The sequence below is a fragment of the Jaculus jaculus genome, chromosome 7, assembly GCF_020740685.1.
Source record: "Jaculus jaculus isolate mJacJac1 chromosome 7, mJacJac1.mat.Y.cur, whole genome shotgun sequence".
Classification (NCBI taxonomy): domain Eukaryota; kingdom Metazoa; phylum Chordata; class Mammalia; order Rodentia; family Dipodidae; genus Jaculus; species Jaculus jaculus.
In genome coordinates this window covers 145,461,932-145,481,529 of record NC_059108.1, presented here as the reverse complement: position 1 = coordinate 145,481,529, position 19,598 = coordinate 145,461,932, and the positions used below count along the sequence as shown (strand labels likewise).

The window sequence follows — 19,598 nt, the reverse complement described above, 5'->3', positions numbered from 1 at the left end:
AGATGCTAGAGAACCAATGGAAACAGAATTTTATTTAACAGAAACTTACACAAACTTCATACAAACCCTACATGATGCAAAGTTTTATCACAGTGCTACATATATTGCAACTTGCGAGACTTGGTTGGAGAGAAAATTATTACTGTAATTAATGGCATTTTTGACAAGGGACATTTCCTATCAGAAAATATCACAGAAAGGGGCTACATAATAATAGAAAGACACTCTTGGTGGCATGCCCTTCCCCTTGAATATGAAACCTGAAGGGTCTAACAGGAAGTCAATGCCCACCCACCCTTCTTGTTCAAAGATAAGAGATTCCTCAGGCCAGGCTCTCTCAGCAACACCGTGACTCGAAGATCTTTACTGGCAAAAATCTCCAGCCTTAAATTGTGCATGTATCCTCATGACTTTGCTTACAGGTAAGGGAACCCCAGGAGCATAGACATGTAAAAGACCAGCCCAGTGGAGAGCCAGGAGGTAGAACCCAGTGACCCAACCCATCACCTGACCCCCTGAGCTACGTCACGCACACACACTGCTGAATTTCATCCCATTGGCCATAATGCTCACTTCCACCAGCCGTAAAGAACATATTAGACTGCTTGCCTTCCTCCTTCTTCCCCAAGAGTGACTAAATTTGAGGTTTTATTGAGGTCAACTGGCTAATCCCTGGAGACAGTTCTAGGATCTCAGGCCCTTGAAGCCAGCCCAAGGGAAGACTCCCTTGGCCAACTCTTTCCAGGAGCTACTAGCTGACTGACCTAGTTTTATCTCAGCCACTACTTAATTTTCGCTGTATTCTTTTATTTTTTTTTTTTGTTCTTCACTGTATTATTTTAAGCAAAGTTGTCTCTGTTCAAATCTGTTGGAACTTGCAGGTGGGAATTCCTTTCTGAAGCAGGCTCATGAAACAAGATGGCCCCGATGTAGGCTGAAGCTTCCCATTGAGATCCATGGACTCACCAGGGGTGAGGGGCAGTGGGGACATGAACACTGCTGATTGGGGTCTAATTTATTTCAGTCAAGTCTTAACACATCATTATTTAATATCACCAACACTTTCCAGTAGACATTTGAAGAAGAAGAAAAAAAATCTGATCACTCTGCACTTACCACATCCAACTGGCAGAAATAAAAGTCCCTTAAGCACATACAAGAACGACTTTTCAAAAAGCCTGAGAGAGCAGAGCTGATCTTTATTTCCTTATTTGAAAGTGTGGGATAGTTCTCCTTTAGAGTCAATATGCAGTCTTTATTTTACAGTAAGTACTCTTTTGATTTCCCGTCTTCACAAAATTGCTTTTAACTTTTGAAGTAGAAGATACTTTAAACAAAAATACTGTGCAATGTCAGCACATTTTTCTTTTTAAATATTGAAATAAATAAAATAGTTAACTCTTTCTCTTTTTTTGTCAGTTTGTTTGGGTTCAGTTATTTCTATGGTAGAGTAAATTCCGATCTGACCTGGGTACTTTCTCACAGACATTTAAAAGGAAATGTATTGAAAAACTTTTAAAAAGGAAAAAAAACAAAAAGTCTTCTTATTGCACAAACTTGGGCCGTTCCCGAGACTTGGCTGAGCTGAGCTGAATGCTACTAGATAGAGGCTTTTCCACAATCCAATCCCAGCGGGCTCCTCTGGTGTTGGCGGAAGCACACAGCACGGGAAGGGACCGGGCAAGGGACCGGGAGGAGGAGAAGATGCTGTCATCCAAATTCAGTTCACCTTCTTCTGTCATGGCTTGTTTGGAGGACGCGCAGTTCCCAGGTCACGGAGCAGACTGCAGAGGGAAAGGCAATGAAAGATAAAACAAAAAACAACATCACAGAACAGCTACCTAAGGAAAAAAAAAAAAAAAGATTAAAGTTGGGGCTGGGGGTGGCAAAAAAAAAAAAAAAAGAGAGAAAGAAAGAAATGAATCAAAAAGGGAAAGAAAGAAAGCCACCTACTAATGCCAAGCTAAGGAAGCTATAGCTATGGGCAGTGAAAAACAGGCTTGGCTCTGACACCTAGAAGATCAGCAGTGGGAAGTGAGCCAGAAACAGGGCAGGGTAGCTGTGGAGTTATCTTCTAATCCCCTCTATGGAAATGGGTCATTCTAGGTTTAGAACTAGCCACAGGTAACCCCAACCGCTTTCCTACTTAAGCCCCAAATGACTACGTCCGCACACCCCTTCACCTCCAACCCTGCTCCAGGTGATGGAGAAGTGTTAAGAGTACTGGCAAGCAGCCAAGCCACAAGGTCTGTTCCCATCTTCCATTCGGACAGTAATGCCTTGGATAATGGTGACATTTCGAACCAGGGAGGTCCTTCAGCCTGGATGGGTACCAACCAGGTATAGATTTTGCCTCTAGCTGGATCTTGCTAAGTTATTTTTGGTCTTAAAAATGGAGCAGTCAGTGTGAGGAGAAGGCAAGGAGAGCAAAGGCGCTTGCGTTTCACCACAGAAGTGGTTCCTCGGGGTGCAGGTGGGTGCCCCGGCAGAGCTCAGATCACTCTGAGTTCCACAGGAAGGGAGGGAGGAAGGCAAGAGAGACCTAACTGTGGAAAATGGCCAAGGCAATGGGGACTAAAGGTCAAAAACAAATGAGCAAGCCAGCCGCTTCCAAGTCACAAGTCTCCTGCCTGATCTCCCTCTCCTGGTACTCAAGGCCATCCCTCCATGGCCAGGTGCACAGAGCTGGGTGAGAGGTGCTTCCAAGGCCAAGACTATATTCACCTAGTCACGCTTTCAAGGGAAGCCTGAGAAGGTCCACGTTTCCACTCCCACCAAGTCCCCACCTGCTTCCGTCCCTCTTCCTCTTCTGAACCGTACTCTGCAGTCTAACTCCTCTCTAATCTTCGGATCCGGTGCCCCCTTGCCTGGCTGCTCTCTTCCCTCCATTCCTCAACTCTTGACTACTGCTGCCTTCCTCCAGCCCCTTGGCCCGAGAGAGAGCACAGGCTGGTGTTTGTTCCGTCTGACTTCCCAGAGTGCCTGCCAGCTGTCTTCATGTTAGGCATTGGTCATGATGTTACCCCATACCAGAAGTCCTTCTGTCCCTCCCCCAGTGTCCTCGATCCCTGTCATCACCTGCCACTTTATTAAAGCTTGTCTCTTGACCACAACATCAGGTCCTTTGAATTTCTGCAAATGCCAACCTTTGATCCCCACCCCAACACAAACACACACACACACATCACACCAACATACACTTGTATTCTTTTGCCCTATTTAAGCCACCTAAAAAAAACCAACTGGATAGTTCACAAATTTGTACTTGTAGCATCCATTTTCTTTCATTTCTTTTGGCTAGTCCAACTTCAGGCCATGGAAAATGTCCCAAAGTTCTTGATCCCTCCAGGAGCTTAACTTTTCATCCATTCTCACATTAACAGTCCTCAACGACCTCTATCTCACTCTTTCACCTCCCACTGACTCTAATCTACCCTCTCTGCCATGAATGATGGGTGGTGTGTCCAGAAATGGCATCTCTGGGGCTGGAGAGATGGCTTAGGCATTAAGACACATGCCTATGAAGCCTGAGGACCCATGTTTGACTTTCCAAATCCCACGTAATCCAGACACACAAAGGTGAGACAAGGGCAAGGTCTCACATGCCCACTAGGTGGCGCAAGTATCTGGAGTTCCACTACAGTGGCTGAGGCCCTGGCACACCAATTCTCTCTCTCTCTCCAAAATAAAAAAAAAAAGAAACAGCATCTCCAATTCTTCTGTCAACAATAGTAGTAGTAGTTGAACATAAGGTATGTATAAAATGGGATTTTATAATGCGTCCACTAATTAGCTCAGACATATTGCTCAGTTCTCAGTTTATTTCAACAAATAATGATATGGTACAGTGGTGTCAGACACTGTCCAACAGACATGAGTGATATCACTTTTGCCTTCAAGGAACAGACATCCAGTGAAGGAGAAAGACCAATGATAGGAACCAAATAACAGCATTTAAACATGGCTTCTTCATGTTGAGATTTTTGCCATTTTGCATGTATAAAGTTGTGGTTCCTAGCTCGCTCTTGCATTCTCTCTCTCTCTCTCTCTCTCTCTCTCTCTCTCTGTGTGTGTGTGTGTGTGTGTGTGTGTGTGTGTGTGTGTGTGTGTGTGTGTGTGTTCTGGGGACAGAATCTACCACTGAGCTAAACATCCAGTCTCCCAACTTTGCTTTTTGTTATGTTCTACCTCCATTCACTCTGACAACAGATATTCTTACCTACAAATTTTCAAGAGGCAAGAGTCTTGTGATCTGGAGGGCTTCCTCCAAGAAAATCTCTTGACAACTGTGATCCGCAGTAACAGTAATCACATACTACCATTTACACACAAGCTATTTGTGAATAATCTGATCTTATTCTGCCCAACTAGACTGCAAATAAATCCACTGACCAGTAAGCCCATTAGTCCCATGTTTAATTCTCTCTTATCCTTTACAGGGCTGAGCAGTCAGGTGTACACTACAGATATATATTACATATTGCTCAGTTCTAGTCATCAAACAAGCAAAAGACATATCTGAATGAAAATATTATGGGGGGGGCTAGAGAGATGGCTGAGTGGTTAAGTGCTTGCCTGTGAAGCCTAAGGACCCCAATTTGAGGCTCAATTCCCCAGGACCCACGTTAGCCAGATGCACAAGGGGGCACATGCGTCTGGAGTTCATTTGCAGTGGCTGGAGGCCCTGGCGTGCCCATTCTCTCTCCCTCTTTCTCTCTCTGTCGCTCTCAAATAAATAAATAAAAATAAACAAAAAAATTTTTAAAAGAAAATATTATGGGACCTGGAGAGATTGCTTAGTGGTTAAGACATCTGCCTGCAAAGCCAAAGGATCCCTGTTTGACTCTCCAGGACCCATGTAAACCAAGATGCACAAGGGGGCGCATGCATCTGGAGTTCGTTTGCAGTGGCTGGTGGCCCTGGCATGCCCATTCTCTCTCTCTCTCTCTCTCTCTCTCTCTCTCTCTCTCTCTCTCTCTCTCTTTCTCTCTCTTTCTCTCTCAAATATAATCCAAGGTACATGAACACACTAGCCTAAAACCTCAGTTGAAAGGCCAAATGTATTATTCACCAGTAACAAGGCTGAATCAGTGATGTGCTTACTTGATATCATACGCTGAGAAGGGTGCAACGTCATTTCTGTGATATCCTAAACCAAAATGCAAAGCCTAACTTTGGTCATTAGAAAACAGCACAGAAGCCTAATGGGAATCGCTGCCAGTGAGGAGCCAATACTCTACAAAAGCACCAAGACAATACCAAGGCAGGCAGGCTGTGGAACTAATTAATCCAGATTAAAGAACCCTTAGAGGACAAGACAGTGAAATGCAACATGTGCTCCTGGGTGGGAGATGGTGGAGCGGGGGGATGCGAAGGGTGATGGGGGGCGGGGGCAGGGGAGGGAATTACCATGGTTTATTGTCTATAATTATGGAAGTTGCCAATAAAACGTCATAATAAAACTAGCCAGGCATGGCGGCGCCCGCCTTGAATCCCAGCACTTGGGGAGGTGGGCAGATGTAGGAGGATCACCGTGAGTTCAAGGCCACCCTGAGACTACATAGTGAAGTCCGGGTCAGCCTGGGCTAGAGTGAGACCCTATCTCGAAAAACCAGAAAGTAAAAAAGTGAAATAAAATAAAAATAAATAAAAGGGAAAGGAAAGGTACAATGGGCAGAATTTGAGTGGCGTCGACAGTGCGTGGTGCTGCCGCAGTGTTAAGTTCCTGGCTGTGATCATCATCCCATGGCTATTTGGAGAATCTGAGTTAGAAGCATATGGAAATTTTTATATTTGGGGGGACTCTGAAATTATTCTTTTAAGTTTTAGTCATTGGGCTAGTATTGAAATTCTTTGCAAGCCTACTGCCAATGTTTTGTAGCTAATAAATCATTCTGGCAAGGATTCTCTATCATTCTTAGTTATTTTGTAAATCAATCAAGCAGGATGGCTTTTCTTATATTGTTATTTTGCATAAATGCTCAGAAATCACTTCTATTGAGTACAGCAGTGTCATAGGACTCAGTGTTTTAGTGTTTCAGGCATTTGCCACACGACCAAAATGGGGAGCAAAGTGTTCATTTCCTGACACTTCACCACCCCGACCCTGGCCCACACAGGACACTGAACCTTAGTTCTTTCAGAAAGTTCATGAGGACCTGCACATTATACCCTCTCATTGTGATTCTAATGTGTTGGCTCTTATTGTTTTATGTTTGTTTTATGACATCAAATGCCTCTTCTCAACCCAATGAAGGCTTAAATCAAGATGTAGAGCCCACCAGGCATGGGTAGCGCATGCCTTACACCCAACAATTGGGAGGCTAAGGTAGAAGGTTCAGCGTGAGGTAGAAGCTAGTCTGGGATTATAGAGTAAGTTCCAGTTCAGCCTGGACCAGAGTGAGACCTTGCCTCAAAACTCCAAAAAAAGACTGGAGGGGTGGCTTCATGGTTAAGAAGCTTTGCAGAGCCAAAGGACTGGGGTTCAATGCCCATATACAGCCAGATGCACAGGTGGCACATGCATCTGGAATTTGTTTGTGGTAGCTAGAGGCCATGGTGTGCCTATTCTCTCTGCCTGACTCTCTATCTCTCTTAAATCAAAAAATTAATTAAAAATGTAAAAAAAAAAAAAACTTACCAAAAGAAAAAAAAAACAAGATGCAAAGCCCTTTCCTAATTTGACATAAGAAATCTACAAAATGTGACCTGAGAAAAGAGGTTGAAAACTGGGAAAAACAAAATGCCAAGAACTTACTGAGCATAGAATTTCATACCATCATCGTACTGACTGAACCTGTTTCCTCACCAGTAAAACAAGCATAAATGACAGCTGCCCCACCACACAGGGTTGTATGAATAATCATCATTCCATATCATTGGTTCTAGATTACGATAGGGAAAGAAATGCCCACATCCTAGGGGTAAAGAAACTAAGGCAGGGCTGGAGAGATGGCTTAACAGTTAAGGCACTTGACTGCAAAGCCTGATGACTTAGGTTCGATTCCCCAGTACCCACATAAGCCAGATGCACAAAGTGGCACATGTGACTGGAGTACCTTTGCAGTGGCTAGAGGCCCTGGAGTACCCATTCTCTCTCTCTCTCTCTCTCTCTCCCTCTCTCTCTCCCTCTCTTTCTCCCTCTCTCTCTCTCTCTGAAATAAATAAACAAATTTTTAAAAATTTTAAGAAAGAAACTAAGGCACAGCTTCATGGCCCACAAAATCACAGAGGGAGTCAAGCCCAGAACTTAGAACTTTTCACTGCTACTCTGGGCTTCTACTCACCAGATCAAAACTGCCTCACTCAGAAAACATACAACATAAGCACCTTCGCTTCCAAGGGCTCAACAAGATCCCCTGTGGAAAAATTCCTAACGCATGAAGCTGCTCGAACTTTAAGTACATGTTCAAGATCATATTCATCAGCTGTAACCAGAGGCGTATTGGGATAGAATTAATTAATTTTATTCCACCATGAAGTGAGAACCTCCAAACAGCCTTTAGTTCTCTCCCCAAGTAATGATCTCATGTTCCCTCAAGTGCTGTAGAAAGACAGTATCAGGCTGCAGCCCATTAGGTGCATACAGAGACGCAAAGCAAGTAGAAAGACTTAAAGGGACGCTATCGATGTGAACATCCTTTTTTTATTATTATTATTAAATCCTTCTCTCTAAAATACCAGCAGTAAATTGGATTACTGGCTTTAAAGTACCTTTAAAATGTTAAATGCATATTCTCATCCGGTGTTTGTAGTAATTATAGTCTGTGATCTCTACATAGTCTCAAGAACAGAAATGAAGAAATAGATTATTCTAGGTTGGAAAAACACATCAGAGAGTTGCCTATCACAATAGTTACCGTTAGGGCTGGAGAGATGGCTTAGCGGTTAAGCGCTTGCCTGTGAAGCCTAAGGACCCTGGTTCAAGGCTGGATTCTCCAGGACCCACGTTAACCAGATGCACAAGGGGGAGCACGCATCTGGAGTTCGTTTGCAGTGGCCAGAGGCCCTTGGGCGCCCATTCTCTCTCTCTCTCTATCTGCCTCTTTCTCTCTCTCTCTCTCTCTCTGCTTACAAATAAATAAAGAAAAAATAAAATAAAATAGTTATCTTTACATCAATAGTCTTCCCCACCCTCATAGAATCTGAATGTTATAGAAAGTTCTGTATCTCTGTTTCTCCTCTTTGGGAACTATGAGAAAATTTTTAAATTTTTATTTTTTATTCATTGATTTGTTTATTTGAGAGAGAGAAAGAGGCACAGAGAGAGAGAGAGAAAGAGAGAATGAAAATGGATGCACCAGGGGCTCTAGCCACTGCAAATGAACTCCAGGTGCATGTACCACCTTGTGCATCTGGCTAACAGGAGTACTGGGAGATCAAACCTGGCTCCTTAGGCTTTGCAGGCAAGTGCCTTAACCGCTAAGTCATCTCTCCAGCCCTAGGTGGCATTTCTAATGCAGGCTGGTGGAAACTTTGCTGAGATGAGAACAAAGGTCAGATCACCTTCATCTATATGATGCTAATTTCCCCTTTATTCCAAAATTATATTTGTGATACTTATTTAACCAAAGCAACCACACACAAAAAAAGATAGGTGCCTTTTGGTAACTCACACTATTCCTGTGGTTTCCAAGGTCACAATAAAGGAGCTCTCTTTTCCCCTAATGGGCTTGGAAGTCAATGTTTAGACCTGAGGATCTGTATGTAATGTTCTATACAAACTTTCACCAGAACTAGAACTTTCTTCAACAGGATCTAATTTTGTTCTGCAGTGGTTGAAATTGTTCCTAAGAATGTTAGCTTTAAAGGTATACTCATCAATGGCTAGAGAGATGGCTTAGCAGTTAAGGCACTTTCCTGCAAAGCTAAAGGACCCAGGTTTGATTCCCCAGGACCCATGTAAGCCAGCTTCACAAGGTGGCGCATGCATCTGGAGTTGGTCTGCAGTGGCTAGAGGCCCTGGAGCACCAATTCTCCCTCTATCTGCCTCTCTCTACCTCTCTCTCAAGTAAATAAAAATAAATTAAAAATGTTTTTTAAAACTTTAAAGAAAGATGTACTCTTCAAGGCACTATTTATTTCAACCAGAACTATGCAAGGTGAACATACATGTGCACATATATGGTCCTTAACTAAGGACCATTCATAAGGAAGTACAGGCTATGGTTACATCATATGGGGTCAGAACCTGGCTTCATACTATGTGGAGACTTAAGTATACATAACATCATTATGAGGCCTTAGCTTCAACTGTAAACTGAGGATAATACAAGTATTTATCCTGTAGGGTCATCATGGAGATCAAATGAACTATTTCAAGGAAAGTACCTAAAGTAATAGTCAACATAGATACATTCACTTTGTTCCCTGGAGAAAAGGAGACAGAGACATAATATCAACCATCAAGCTGTCTGGGAGCAGTTTCCTCTTTCTACACCTTCTTCCATCAAGCACCCTTCCTTTTGATGCTTTAAGATATTGGCCTCCAGAGCAATGTCTATTTTACTTCCTCAAATCTAAATCCATGAACCTCTCCAAGCTCACTTTTCTCAGCTGAAAGGTGAAAGATCTGAACTTGGCCATCTTCAAAGTCCCTGTAGCTCCTTTTTCTTTACACAGCACAAATTCTGAGTCTGTTTCCACAAAGAAAATCAGACCAAAATCTCAGACAAGGGCTGGAGAGGTGGTTTAGCAGTTAAGGTGCTTGCCTGCGAAGTCTAAGGACTCAGGTTCAATTCTCCAGGTCCCATGTAAGCCAGATGCACAAGGCAGCGCATGCATCTGGAGCTCATTTGCAGTGGCTGGAAGCCCTGGGGCACCCATTCTCTCCATCCCCTCTCTCTAATAAATAAATAAAAACTAAAATAGGCTCAAACACTGGAGAGTAGCACTGCCATACTCACCTTGGCCATACCAACTGAGAAAGGTGGGGATGCTCCCTGCTACCCTTAACATGACAAGTCAATTTTTTTAATTTAATTTTTACTATACTAGCAATAAATAAATAAACAAATCAGATAAACAGTATCTAGCCTCAGATAAGTATTTTCCTGGGGTGTTGACCTTGATAGTTCTAAATAGTTGTCTCCCCATTAGAGCCACAATCTTAAAAAACTTATTTAGGGCTGGAGAGGTGGCTTAGCAGTTAAGGCGCTTGCTGCAAAGCCAAAGGACTCAAATTCGATTCCTCAGGACCCATGTAAGCCAGATGCACAAGGTGGTGTGTTTACAATGGCTGGAGGCCCTGGCATGCCCATTCTCTGTCTGTCTCCTCCCTCCCTCTCTCTCTCTCTCTCTCTCCCTCTCTCTCTCTCTACCTCTCTTTCTCTTTCTCCATCTCCCCCCCTCTCTCTCTCTTCCCAGCAAATAAATAAATTAAATAAAGGGGGAAAAGAGCTTTTAAAATAATTTGTCTTGGGCTGGAGAGATGGCTTAGCGGTTAAGCGCTTGCCTGTGAAGCCTAAGGACCCCGGTTCGAGGCTCGGTTCCCCAGGTCCCACGTTAGCCAGATGCACAAGGGGGCGCACGCATCTGGAGTTTGTTTGCAGAGGCTGGAAGCCCTGGTGTGCCCATTCTCTCGCTCTCCCTCTATCTGTCTTTCTGTCTGTGTCTGTCGCTCTCAAATAAATAAATAAATAAATAATTTAAAAAATAATAATAATTTGTCTTAATTATTTATGCAAGTTCAAAGTCAAGTTCTCACTGACCGAGAACAACTTAGACAAGATTTCCAATGGTCGTGCGGACCGTGAATAGGCTTTTGATTGACCTGGAAGCCCATCAGTGGAAGTCATAATGCTAATGAACCCACTATCTGGACCCGAGGAAGAGACCGCAGAGGTGTAACGTGGCGGTGAGAACAGAAACTAGCGGCTCATTTACGGGTGAGCAGGCAGGAGTGTCACCGAATTGGAGAGCTACCGTGCCTTCTCTGGGAACAGAACCACGGACAGATGCGGCAGAATGCTTCCGCTGTCTCCAAACCGCAGCCAGACCTCCAGGGGAGTTTATACCTATGTGAAGCGGGCTACCAAGGAAACGTGAAGGCTCCATCTGTGAGTCTGTCTGCTTGTCCTCGCTTTTCTGGGTTTGCCTATTGCTTTAAGAGGGGTCTTGTTCAGGGAGGTTGGCACGGGCTGGACCGTCAACGTAGCGCTTCTCCGGTGGCACGTCTATTGGCTAGGCGGTAGGATGATCTCTCAATACAAGTCAAATAGACATGCATCCTCATGGAGCCTGGAGGTGCTAGCCCCACTTTATGAGAATTCACAATCTTCAGAACATTCCAGTTGAATGTTGTACCCAACAAGGGGCTCTTTAATTTGGACTTAGTACCTTGATTGAGCAAGTGGTACCCAGAGCCCAAAATACCACACTTGACATGCAAATAAGGGCATGCCTCCTCATTCCTACCCAAGCCAACAGACTCTACTTCCGCATGGAGCCAAGGGACAGATTCAGCCAAGCAATTTCCCAGCCATTTTCACTAGAGTTGAAGCCCAAAGCCAGAAGCCTGCCATTTTCCACACAGCACCTCTCTTATTGCCCAAGCCAGTCTCAGCCCCTCACCTAGGCCCAGGACCACACGGGCATACATGCACACAAAGGCCAGACTTCATTCACCACGCCCACACTGGGAAGGGAAACCCCAGAAAAACAGAAGAGCAAGCCGGGAAGAACCAAAGGAAAGAGATAAGCAAAGGACAGTGGGGGAAAAAAAAAAAAAAAAGAACCAAAACTATGATGTTTTTGCCCTGACTATGAGACAAGTTAGCCAGAACATACCTTTTAAGCAGGGCCTCACAGCTGTTCTCAGGGCTGCCAAAGAGGTGGCCGGTCTTCTCCATCCCTGAGGCCTTGGGCAAGTGTTGCTTTGGTTTATTCCAGGAAATGCTATTGGAAACAAAAAAAAAAAAAAAAAAGGGGGGGGTGCCTGGCAGGCACTATATAAAAAAAAAAAAAAGAGAGAGAACTATGGGAGGCTTTATAATCCAGTGGTTAGGGACATGTTTTTAAGCAGGGATGGGGGGGAGCTACGCCGTGAGGTCTCACTCTTCCTTCCGTGAGCGCTGCCTCAGTTGCTCTAGCGTCGGTGAGATGGTGACTTGAGCTCTGTTCCATCCCTGCCTGTGGAAGCTGCTCTTCGCCAGGAGAAACGCGAGGCAAAGCAGCGACAAGGAACCCGCAGCTCTGCTCAACGGAGGGGGTGACCGCCGGCCAGCGCTGGAGGGAGGCCAGACCCGGGCGCCGCCTGCTTCTCCGGGAGGGTTGCCATTTCTCACAAGCACAGAGAAAGGTGGGAAGGTCAGGAAGGAGGCAGGGGGTTTGGGGGTCTGCTTTGGGGAGCCACCAACTCCATGGGGCACACAAAGTGCCCCTCGACCCTCGTTGAGGAAACTCTTCCCCCGCCCTACCACCCAGTGGCTTGCTTCTAAACCAGAATGTTACTCCAATTTCTTTGAGATCCCTTTCTGTCTCTCAAAATAAAAAAGTCTTATTCTAATCATAGCTAGCACATATAAATAATAATTGTTAATGTTATTGGTTTTTTGTTTCCAAGCCCAGTGTTCCTCTTCTCTTCATTTTGCCAATAAATATGAAAACTGAGGAAATCAACTCTGCTCAGATCGAAAGGTCCCCGCCCCCCCACCCCCAGCCAAGAGAAAATCCGCCTAACTTCCTATTTCTAAGGAAATAAATAGCACATCACGATGCCATCTCTCTGGAGAACTCTCACTTGCTCTGTTGTTCTGTCTTCCTGTTATGTTTCAGTAGTTTGCACGTCGGTTGTACAAACCCAGCACAGAGGGACGGCAGGGGCAAGGGACACGTAGAAGGTAGGAGGAAAAAGCAAGGAGAAAGGGAAAACCTAAATCATGTTTCATTTAGAAATAAAATTTTAAAAAATCCCACATATCAGAAGCAGAACAATGACCACAGTCAGAGGGGAGGCTAATTGGCCAGTCTGTCCCATGGGCTCAGCAACTGCCCTTTTTATCTGCTGTGGGCGAGCCTCGGCCACTGCGGCGTCCTCGACAGGAGCGAGGCTCTTCCAAATCGTCCTCATCAAAGCCGTAGAAAGTTGAGGTGTCACTTTCTGACGTGGAACCGAATAAGTCCTCCGTGGTGCGTGCTGCGGCCGCTGCCTCCTTCTCCTTCCTGCCTTCTCCTCCCAAATGAGCTGACATGTATGATGAATATATCAGCACATGGGTTAAGCAACAGACAGCATCATTAATATTTTCATTATGTCATTACAGTGTTACTCCTAATAGCAAAATAGTAAAGCACTGTTACACTGAAAGGGACTCACCGCGTACAAAACCTGATGACAGGGATTTGGGACAAAGCACACATTTCCAGGAGGAGGAACCCCCTTCCTTAAAGAGGCCTCATCCCTGCCGTCCACAACTTCCGAGAGTAAGAGGATACGAACCCAAACACAGGATCTCCTCTCGCCTGCACACACAGACGCACGCATGTTCACTCAACCCTGCCCCGCACAATGATTTTTTTTTCCCCTTGGTGGTTTTTAAAGCCTTGTTGGTATTTCTTTGGAGTTTTCAGTTGATGTTTCTTTGAACAATGTTGGTCCATCACTTTGACAGTCAGCATTACAAAGGTATTACTGCCAGATAAGCCATTCAAGATGGTTAAGCCTCCATCTATTTTATTTTATTTTTACTGGCCTCTAATCCCCTTCTTTCAAACCCCTTTCAATTCTACCCTTACACCATGTCATTCGTTAGCACTGAAAGCGAAAGGGAGTTGGACAGTCTGATAAGTGGTAGATCATGAAAGAGTCGCTCTAATTTTCTTTAACCGCTGTAGGAAATTTCTGTGATCTATGCTCACACACGATAGCCACTAAGCAGGCCCAGATCACACACGATAGCCACTAAGCAGGCCCAGATCACACACGATAGCCACTAAGCAGGCCCAGATCACACACGATAGCCACTAAGCAGGCCCAGATCACACACGATAGCCACTAAGCAGGCCCAGATCTTCGTGACTCCAGAAGGTTCACATTGTCAAATCTAACTCAGAAACAGGGTTTTAAAAATCCTATTAAAACACAGTATCCATCCTGGCATGGTGGCACACACCTTTAATCCCAGAACTTGGGAGGCAGAGGTAGGAGGATAGCACTGAGTTCAAGGCTAGCCTGGGACTACAGAGTGAGTCCCAGGTCAACATGGCTAGTGTGAGCCCCTACCTATAAAAATCAAATGTGTATGTGTGTGTGTGTATTTACTGAAAACTGTAAAACTCAAGTTTAAAAATGTTCACATTCTACTGGAGCCCAAAACTACCTACCCACACGGTAGTTAAGTACCTCCTATGGTGCCTGCGTCAAACATGCCGCTTTCTCCCAGCACACGGAGGCACTGGGATGGCTGGGTAGGCAAAGGCCGTTCTTTCCAGCTCACACTCTGCTCTAGATAGACCCGAGAGAGGCTCCAAAGAAGTCACCACTTGCCTTCACAGCACACCCCAAGGGCTGAAGCCTCCCACGTCTCAGCTATTTCAGAAACATCAGTCAGACCTTGATAACAGATCCAACACTAATTCCCAGCAATTACAATGAGAATATTCAGGCTGATGTAAAATGACCCTTGAGGCGCACAGTAGACACAACTTGGAAAAGAAATAGTGAGTGATGTCTGTAGGAAGAGAAGCTGGGTGTAGGAAAAACCCAACTTCCCACTTCTGGCACCTGTAGGTCAGATTCAAGCACCACATCTTTTGTTGTAGAGGGGGGAGGGAGAGCATCAGCAGGTCCCTGTGATAACTCATACAGCTGACCTCTTGAACCCGCCCAAGCCCACAGCAGGCCAGGACCCTGCTTCGAGCATCATTCCACCGAATGGACTCGCTTCTGGTAGAAGAGATGGTCTGATTGCTTGCTCTTAAAAAAAAAAAAAAAAAGTACTGGGTTGAAGTTCATTTGTTTAATTTTCTTTTTTAAGTATTTTAAAACTAGGGTCTACCATCATAATAGGAGGAAAAGATCATGACATCAAAATAAAAGAGACACTGATCGAGATGGGGAGAATGGGGTTCCAAAGGGGAAAGTGGGGGGAAGGGAGGGTATTACCATGGGATATTTTTTTATAAACATGGAAGTTGAAAAAAAAAATTTTTTTGAAGAAAAAAAAAATGAGGCTCTACAATCCCAAGAGTTGTACCTTCCAAGCTAACTCCAGGAAAGTAAAGTGACTAGTGTTTAGGGTGAGGTTTGGACCCAAGATGAATTGGCAGAACTGCACAAAAGGACCTTCCTGACAGAGTCCTTGAGAGTTAAACAGGGAAGGTTGTATGCACTGGATACGCAGCCCTTTTCCAATGACTGCTGTGCCACTCAAGCAAGTGTTGAGCCTTTGGCAACCCTGGCTTCAGAACGCAGAAGAATTAGAGGTGATATATGGGCATGGCCAGGAAGACCTGAGCTGCCGCCGAAAACCAAGATGACATCACTGTGGCCCTTCTCTCGGGATGGAGAATGGGAAGGACACTAGGTCGAATGGAGCAAGAGAAACGACTTCTTGTGCTTGACCCAAACACCCAGCCAACGTATTTCACCTACAGTGAGCAGCTCGTGGGACTAAAGATGCAACTGAAAAATCCTTTCTCCTCCCTGCCTGTGCTTTGGTTTATTCTTGGCATACCAAAGAAGAAAAGAAAGAAAGAAAATTTTAAAAGTAGCACCAACCATGATCAGGCAAAAATAATGACATGGCTACAGCTGAAAACCAAGACCTCAGCAAAGGCCCGAACTCATTTTAGAACTGAAGGAGTAAGATCAAAAGTCTCTTTGTGATACTTTAGTCTTTGGATAAGTTCAAGTTGAAAACACTATGCCTGGTCAGCCCCAGTTCAACATCAAGAATGCCTGCCCTTATGCCTCACTGATATATAAGGGTCCCAGTATTCTGTCCCACGTGGAACTACGGGATGAGTGGCCAATGAAGGTGGCACGTTCATGCCAGCATGCAGAAGCCCAGGGATCTCTGAATCCCACAGTTCAAGATGCCGCTGCTTTCCCACTACTCATGTTTCCATTCTCTCCAGGATTTCCCCTCGTATTTCCACAAAAGAGACACATCTTCCTGTTACATATCCATCATTCACTACAAGAAACCACGTTGCCTGGGGACTCCAAGGTGTCTCCGCTCTCCCTCGCTATTGACCGCAGCTGTACATAGCGTCATCAATGTCCACCTCCTGGAAGGGCCAAATGGAACTCCAGACCTTCTCCTTGTCCCTTCCCCAACAACTCAAGAAATAGTTTTTTTGACCCAGAGAAGAAAAAATATGAAAATGACCTGAATGACCCCTTTGCCACTCAAAGTCATCACCGCTGCTCGTCTCCTTGCCCACCCCTTGCCCACCCACTGTGAGATGGCAGAGGGGTGCACGTGGAAGAGGTCCCGGTCTACGGCACACAAAGCAGCAGGGAGCGCACTCACCGGAGCGTCCACAGTCTGCACAGGACACCAGCTCCTCGGGCCGCCCGCTCTTCTTGTTCATGTGAGAGCCCCCCAGGCAGAAGTCACAGTAGTTATTGGGTATGACTGTCCCATCTGGTCCTTTCTGGGCTGTGAAAACATTAAGAAACAATTGCAGTTTTAAGTTGAGATCCATGCCTGCTGCTTCCTCTTCCACCATGGCGGTACAGACTGCATTCCAGAAAGAACATGAAGTTTAGAAAGCTAAGTTCTGTTACAACTGAGTGGTGATTTTGGACTAGGTTTTCCTTGTCTCTTTCTTGGTCCAGGGGTACTGATGTCTTCCAGAACTTAGTATTTTGAAGTCATTCTCGGCTCTATGTTTTATTTATTTATTTGCAAGCAGAGAGAACGACATACAGAGAGAAAATGGACGTGCCAGAGTCTTAAGTCACTGCAAACAAACTCCAGATGCATGCACCACTTTGTGCATCTGGCTTTATGTGAGTACCGGGAAATTGAACTCAGGCCCTCGAGCTTTGCAAGCAAGCACGTTTAACTACTGAGCCATCTCCGCAGCCCAGTTCTATGTTTGAATAGAAACCATCTTGCCTCTCTGATTGCATGTCTGACTATCCAGTCAAATAAATGTCTCTCAGTCCTACATAGCCAGCTCTCCAAGCCAAGGCCTCAAGTACCAGAAACTATATATAACAAACAGTGACAAGGGGGAGAGAACAGCCAATGCCTGGGCCTATCCTTAAAGAGGATCTTATTTAGAAATTATTTCCCCCGTGCCTGAGAAGGGAAATAAATAGGTGCCCATAGTTAGTCACTTCCAGGAAGCATACCAGAGATGCTCCTAAGGACTTTGATGTCACAAGTGTCTGCTCATCTCCCAGAAGCTCAGACTTGCTGACCATGGAAAGCACCTAGGACATGTTAACGTGAAGACCCCAAGCACGTAGAATAAGGACAGGTTTACTAGGCACTAGGTAGACCCTCATGCCAGAGATGGGTGGGATGGTGATTCAGTAAGCATAGGTTCCGGCTTCAGACCTTCATGAGCAGCTGAGCCATGCACAGCCCGCCCCTGCTAAGTGTCAAAACAAAGGCAAAGAAAAATCTTAGGACATGACAATAGCACATGCCTCTGAGCATCAAAATCACTCTCAGCTACTAGAGGCTGGTTGAAAAGCCTCGGGTTCTTCATAACCCAAGAGGAAAGTTTCCATTATCCTGTTTCTTTCTTCCCATTATGAACAGTTCTGTGTCATATTCACGCTTCCTGATTGTGACTAAAAAGTCTCCATTTGTGGGATCAGCCTTAACCACCAGGGTCCCTTCCTCCTTAGCATCCCCAATGTCTACTGTAATCATTCATTATTCACTAGCTAACATTAATCAGGGTCCCGTAGGGTACAGATCTGTAAAAGGAGGCAGGTATATGAGCCAGACAGTAAGTGATAAACAGATTCACCCCCTTTAATATGATTCCCTCTGGCCTTTGCTTCCTCCCTGCTTCTGCTTTCCCTCTAGGAATAGAAAATTTACCTGAAGAAGGCGAAAGACAAAAGCTAGCAGAATTACATTACAGAGGGTTAATCCATTTATCAGTTGCAATTTGGATTGTTTAGTCAGTTTCTAAGTCATTGATTTCCATCTTCGGGGAGATAGACAATTCTCTGCGAGGAACGTGCAGGCTGTTTGGGGGCCACATAGGAGCTCTCCACCCTCTGTGGTCTGTTGAGTATGAGCTCTTCCCCCATGGCCCCTGGATTCAAACCCATCTGCCTAGCAAACAAGATGGCTTTGCAAATAGTCTCCAAAGCTCAGGGCATCTGCAAAACTCTCTGCCTATGAAAATGTGCTTTACCCAGACCGCGACTATCCATCTCTTCTGCTTCCTTCTCCCGCAACTGCTGTCTGTTCTATTTTCAGTACTTTCTTGAGATGACCCAAGCATGTTTAAGAAGCAAATACACTCAAGGTTTCTTTATCAAGAGATTAACTGAGGCCAGGCGTGGTGGCACACGCCTTTAATCCCAGCACTCGGGAGGCAGAGGTAGGAGGATCACCATGAGTTCAAGGCCACCCTGAGACTACATAGTGAATTCCAGGTCAGTCTGGGCCAGAGCAAGACCCTACCTCAAAAAAAAAAAAAAAAAAAAAAAACAGAGAGAGAGAGAGAGATTAACCGAAACCTATCAAATGGGAAATATAAGCTATAAGTGGGGTATGTTAAATTTAGGAAATACATTTCATGACTGATATGAAGGAGATATCAAATGTACAGTGTCAATCACAACTGAGGTTGCTTTCTGCATAGAGGTGAAGGAATTCTCTGTAGTCAATCCAGAATCCCAGAGGCTTCATCTGGCTCTCTCCTATGAGTACAGGGATTGATTTCTTCCCTATTCACAAAATAGTTAAGCATCCAAAAACTGTACCCTCTAAACATACATAAGGATTAAGAGGTAAAAATACATGGTATAAGAACTTCCAGATCATTTTTATGACTGTATTCACCATCAAGAGACCATAGGTAGGATCTTCTATTGAATCAAGAGCTCCAAGTCAAACCTGGGGATACAGGCCTATAATATCAGCTATTTGGGAAGCTAAGGTTAGAAGATTGCAAATCCAAGGCCTTCCAGGGCTACTGAGGGAGTTAAAGACCAACCTGGGCAACTAAGTGAGACCCCTGTCTCAAACATTTAAACGTAAATTAATAAAAAGAGAAGTGAGGCGGTATCTGAGTGGTGGGATACTTGCCTAGCATGTCTGAGGCCCTAAGTTCAACACCCAGTACCACCAAAGAGAGGAAGAAAGCAAAATTAAAATTTCAGAAATGATCTGGTAGAGCAATACAAAGAGTAAAGGAGGAAATGATCCTATGTAAAAAGACCACAGAAGCAAATGCGACTAATTTGAAGAAGAGAGGTCTCTGACAAGTCACAGCAGGGTCTCCACAAATCTTTAGCTGTGTTGAGCAAAGCACCTGTCAAAGAGAGTGAGGGAGGTGTCAAAATCTGACTTGTAGGCCTGTGCACATTCACTTATGACAAGCGGGGGTGAAGGGCATCTTGTGGCCCAGTATAGAAAGAGACAATGAAGGCTGGAGTAAAGCTTAGCAGTAAAACA

The 19,598-nt window shown here is 44.8% G+C and overlaps 1 protein-coding gene and 1 long non-coding RNA gene across 2 annotated transcripts in view; both read right to left on the bottom strand.

Moving 5' to 3' along the window:
* Dpf3 (double PHD fingers 3) overlaps positions 1–19,598 on the bottom strand; it is a 359,744-nt gene that overhangs the window by 57,746 nt on the left and 282,400 nt on the right. Inside the window, exon 8 of the mRNA XM_004649423.3 lies at positions 16,476–16,604. Coding sequence (XP_004649480.1) covers positions 16,476–16,604 — 129 coding nt within the window. The remainder of the gene's footprint in view (positions 1–16,475; positions 16,605–19,598) is intronic.
* On the bottom strand, positions 765–11,913 carry LOC123462033. The gene is made up of 2 exons (XR_006638052.1): positions 11,788–11,913; positions 765–1,784 (listed from the first exon to the last, which is right to left on the bottom strand). It is a non-coding gene; the product is annotated as an uncharacterized LOC123462033 (long non-coding RNA).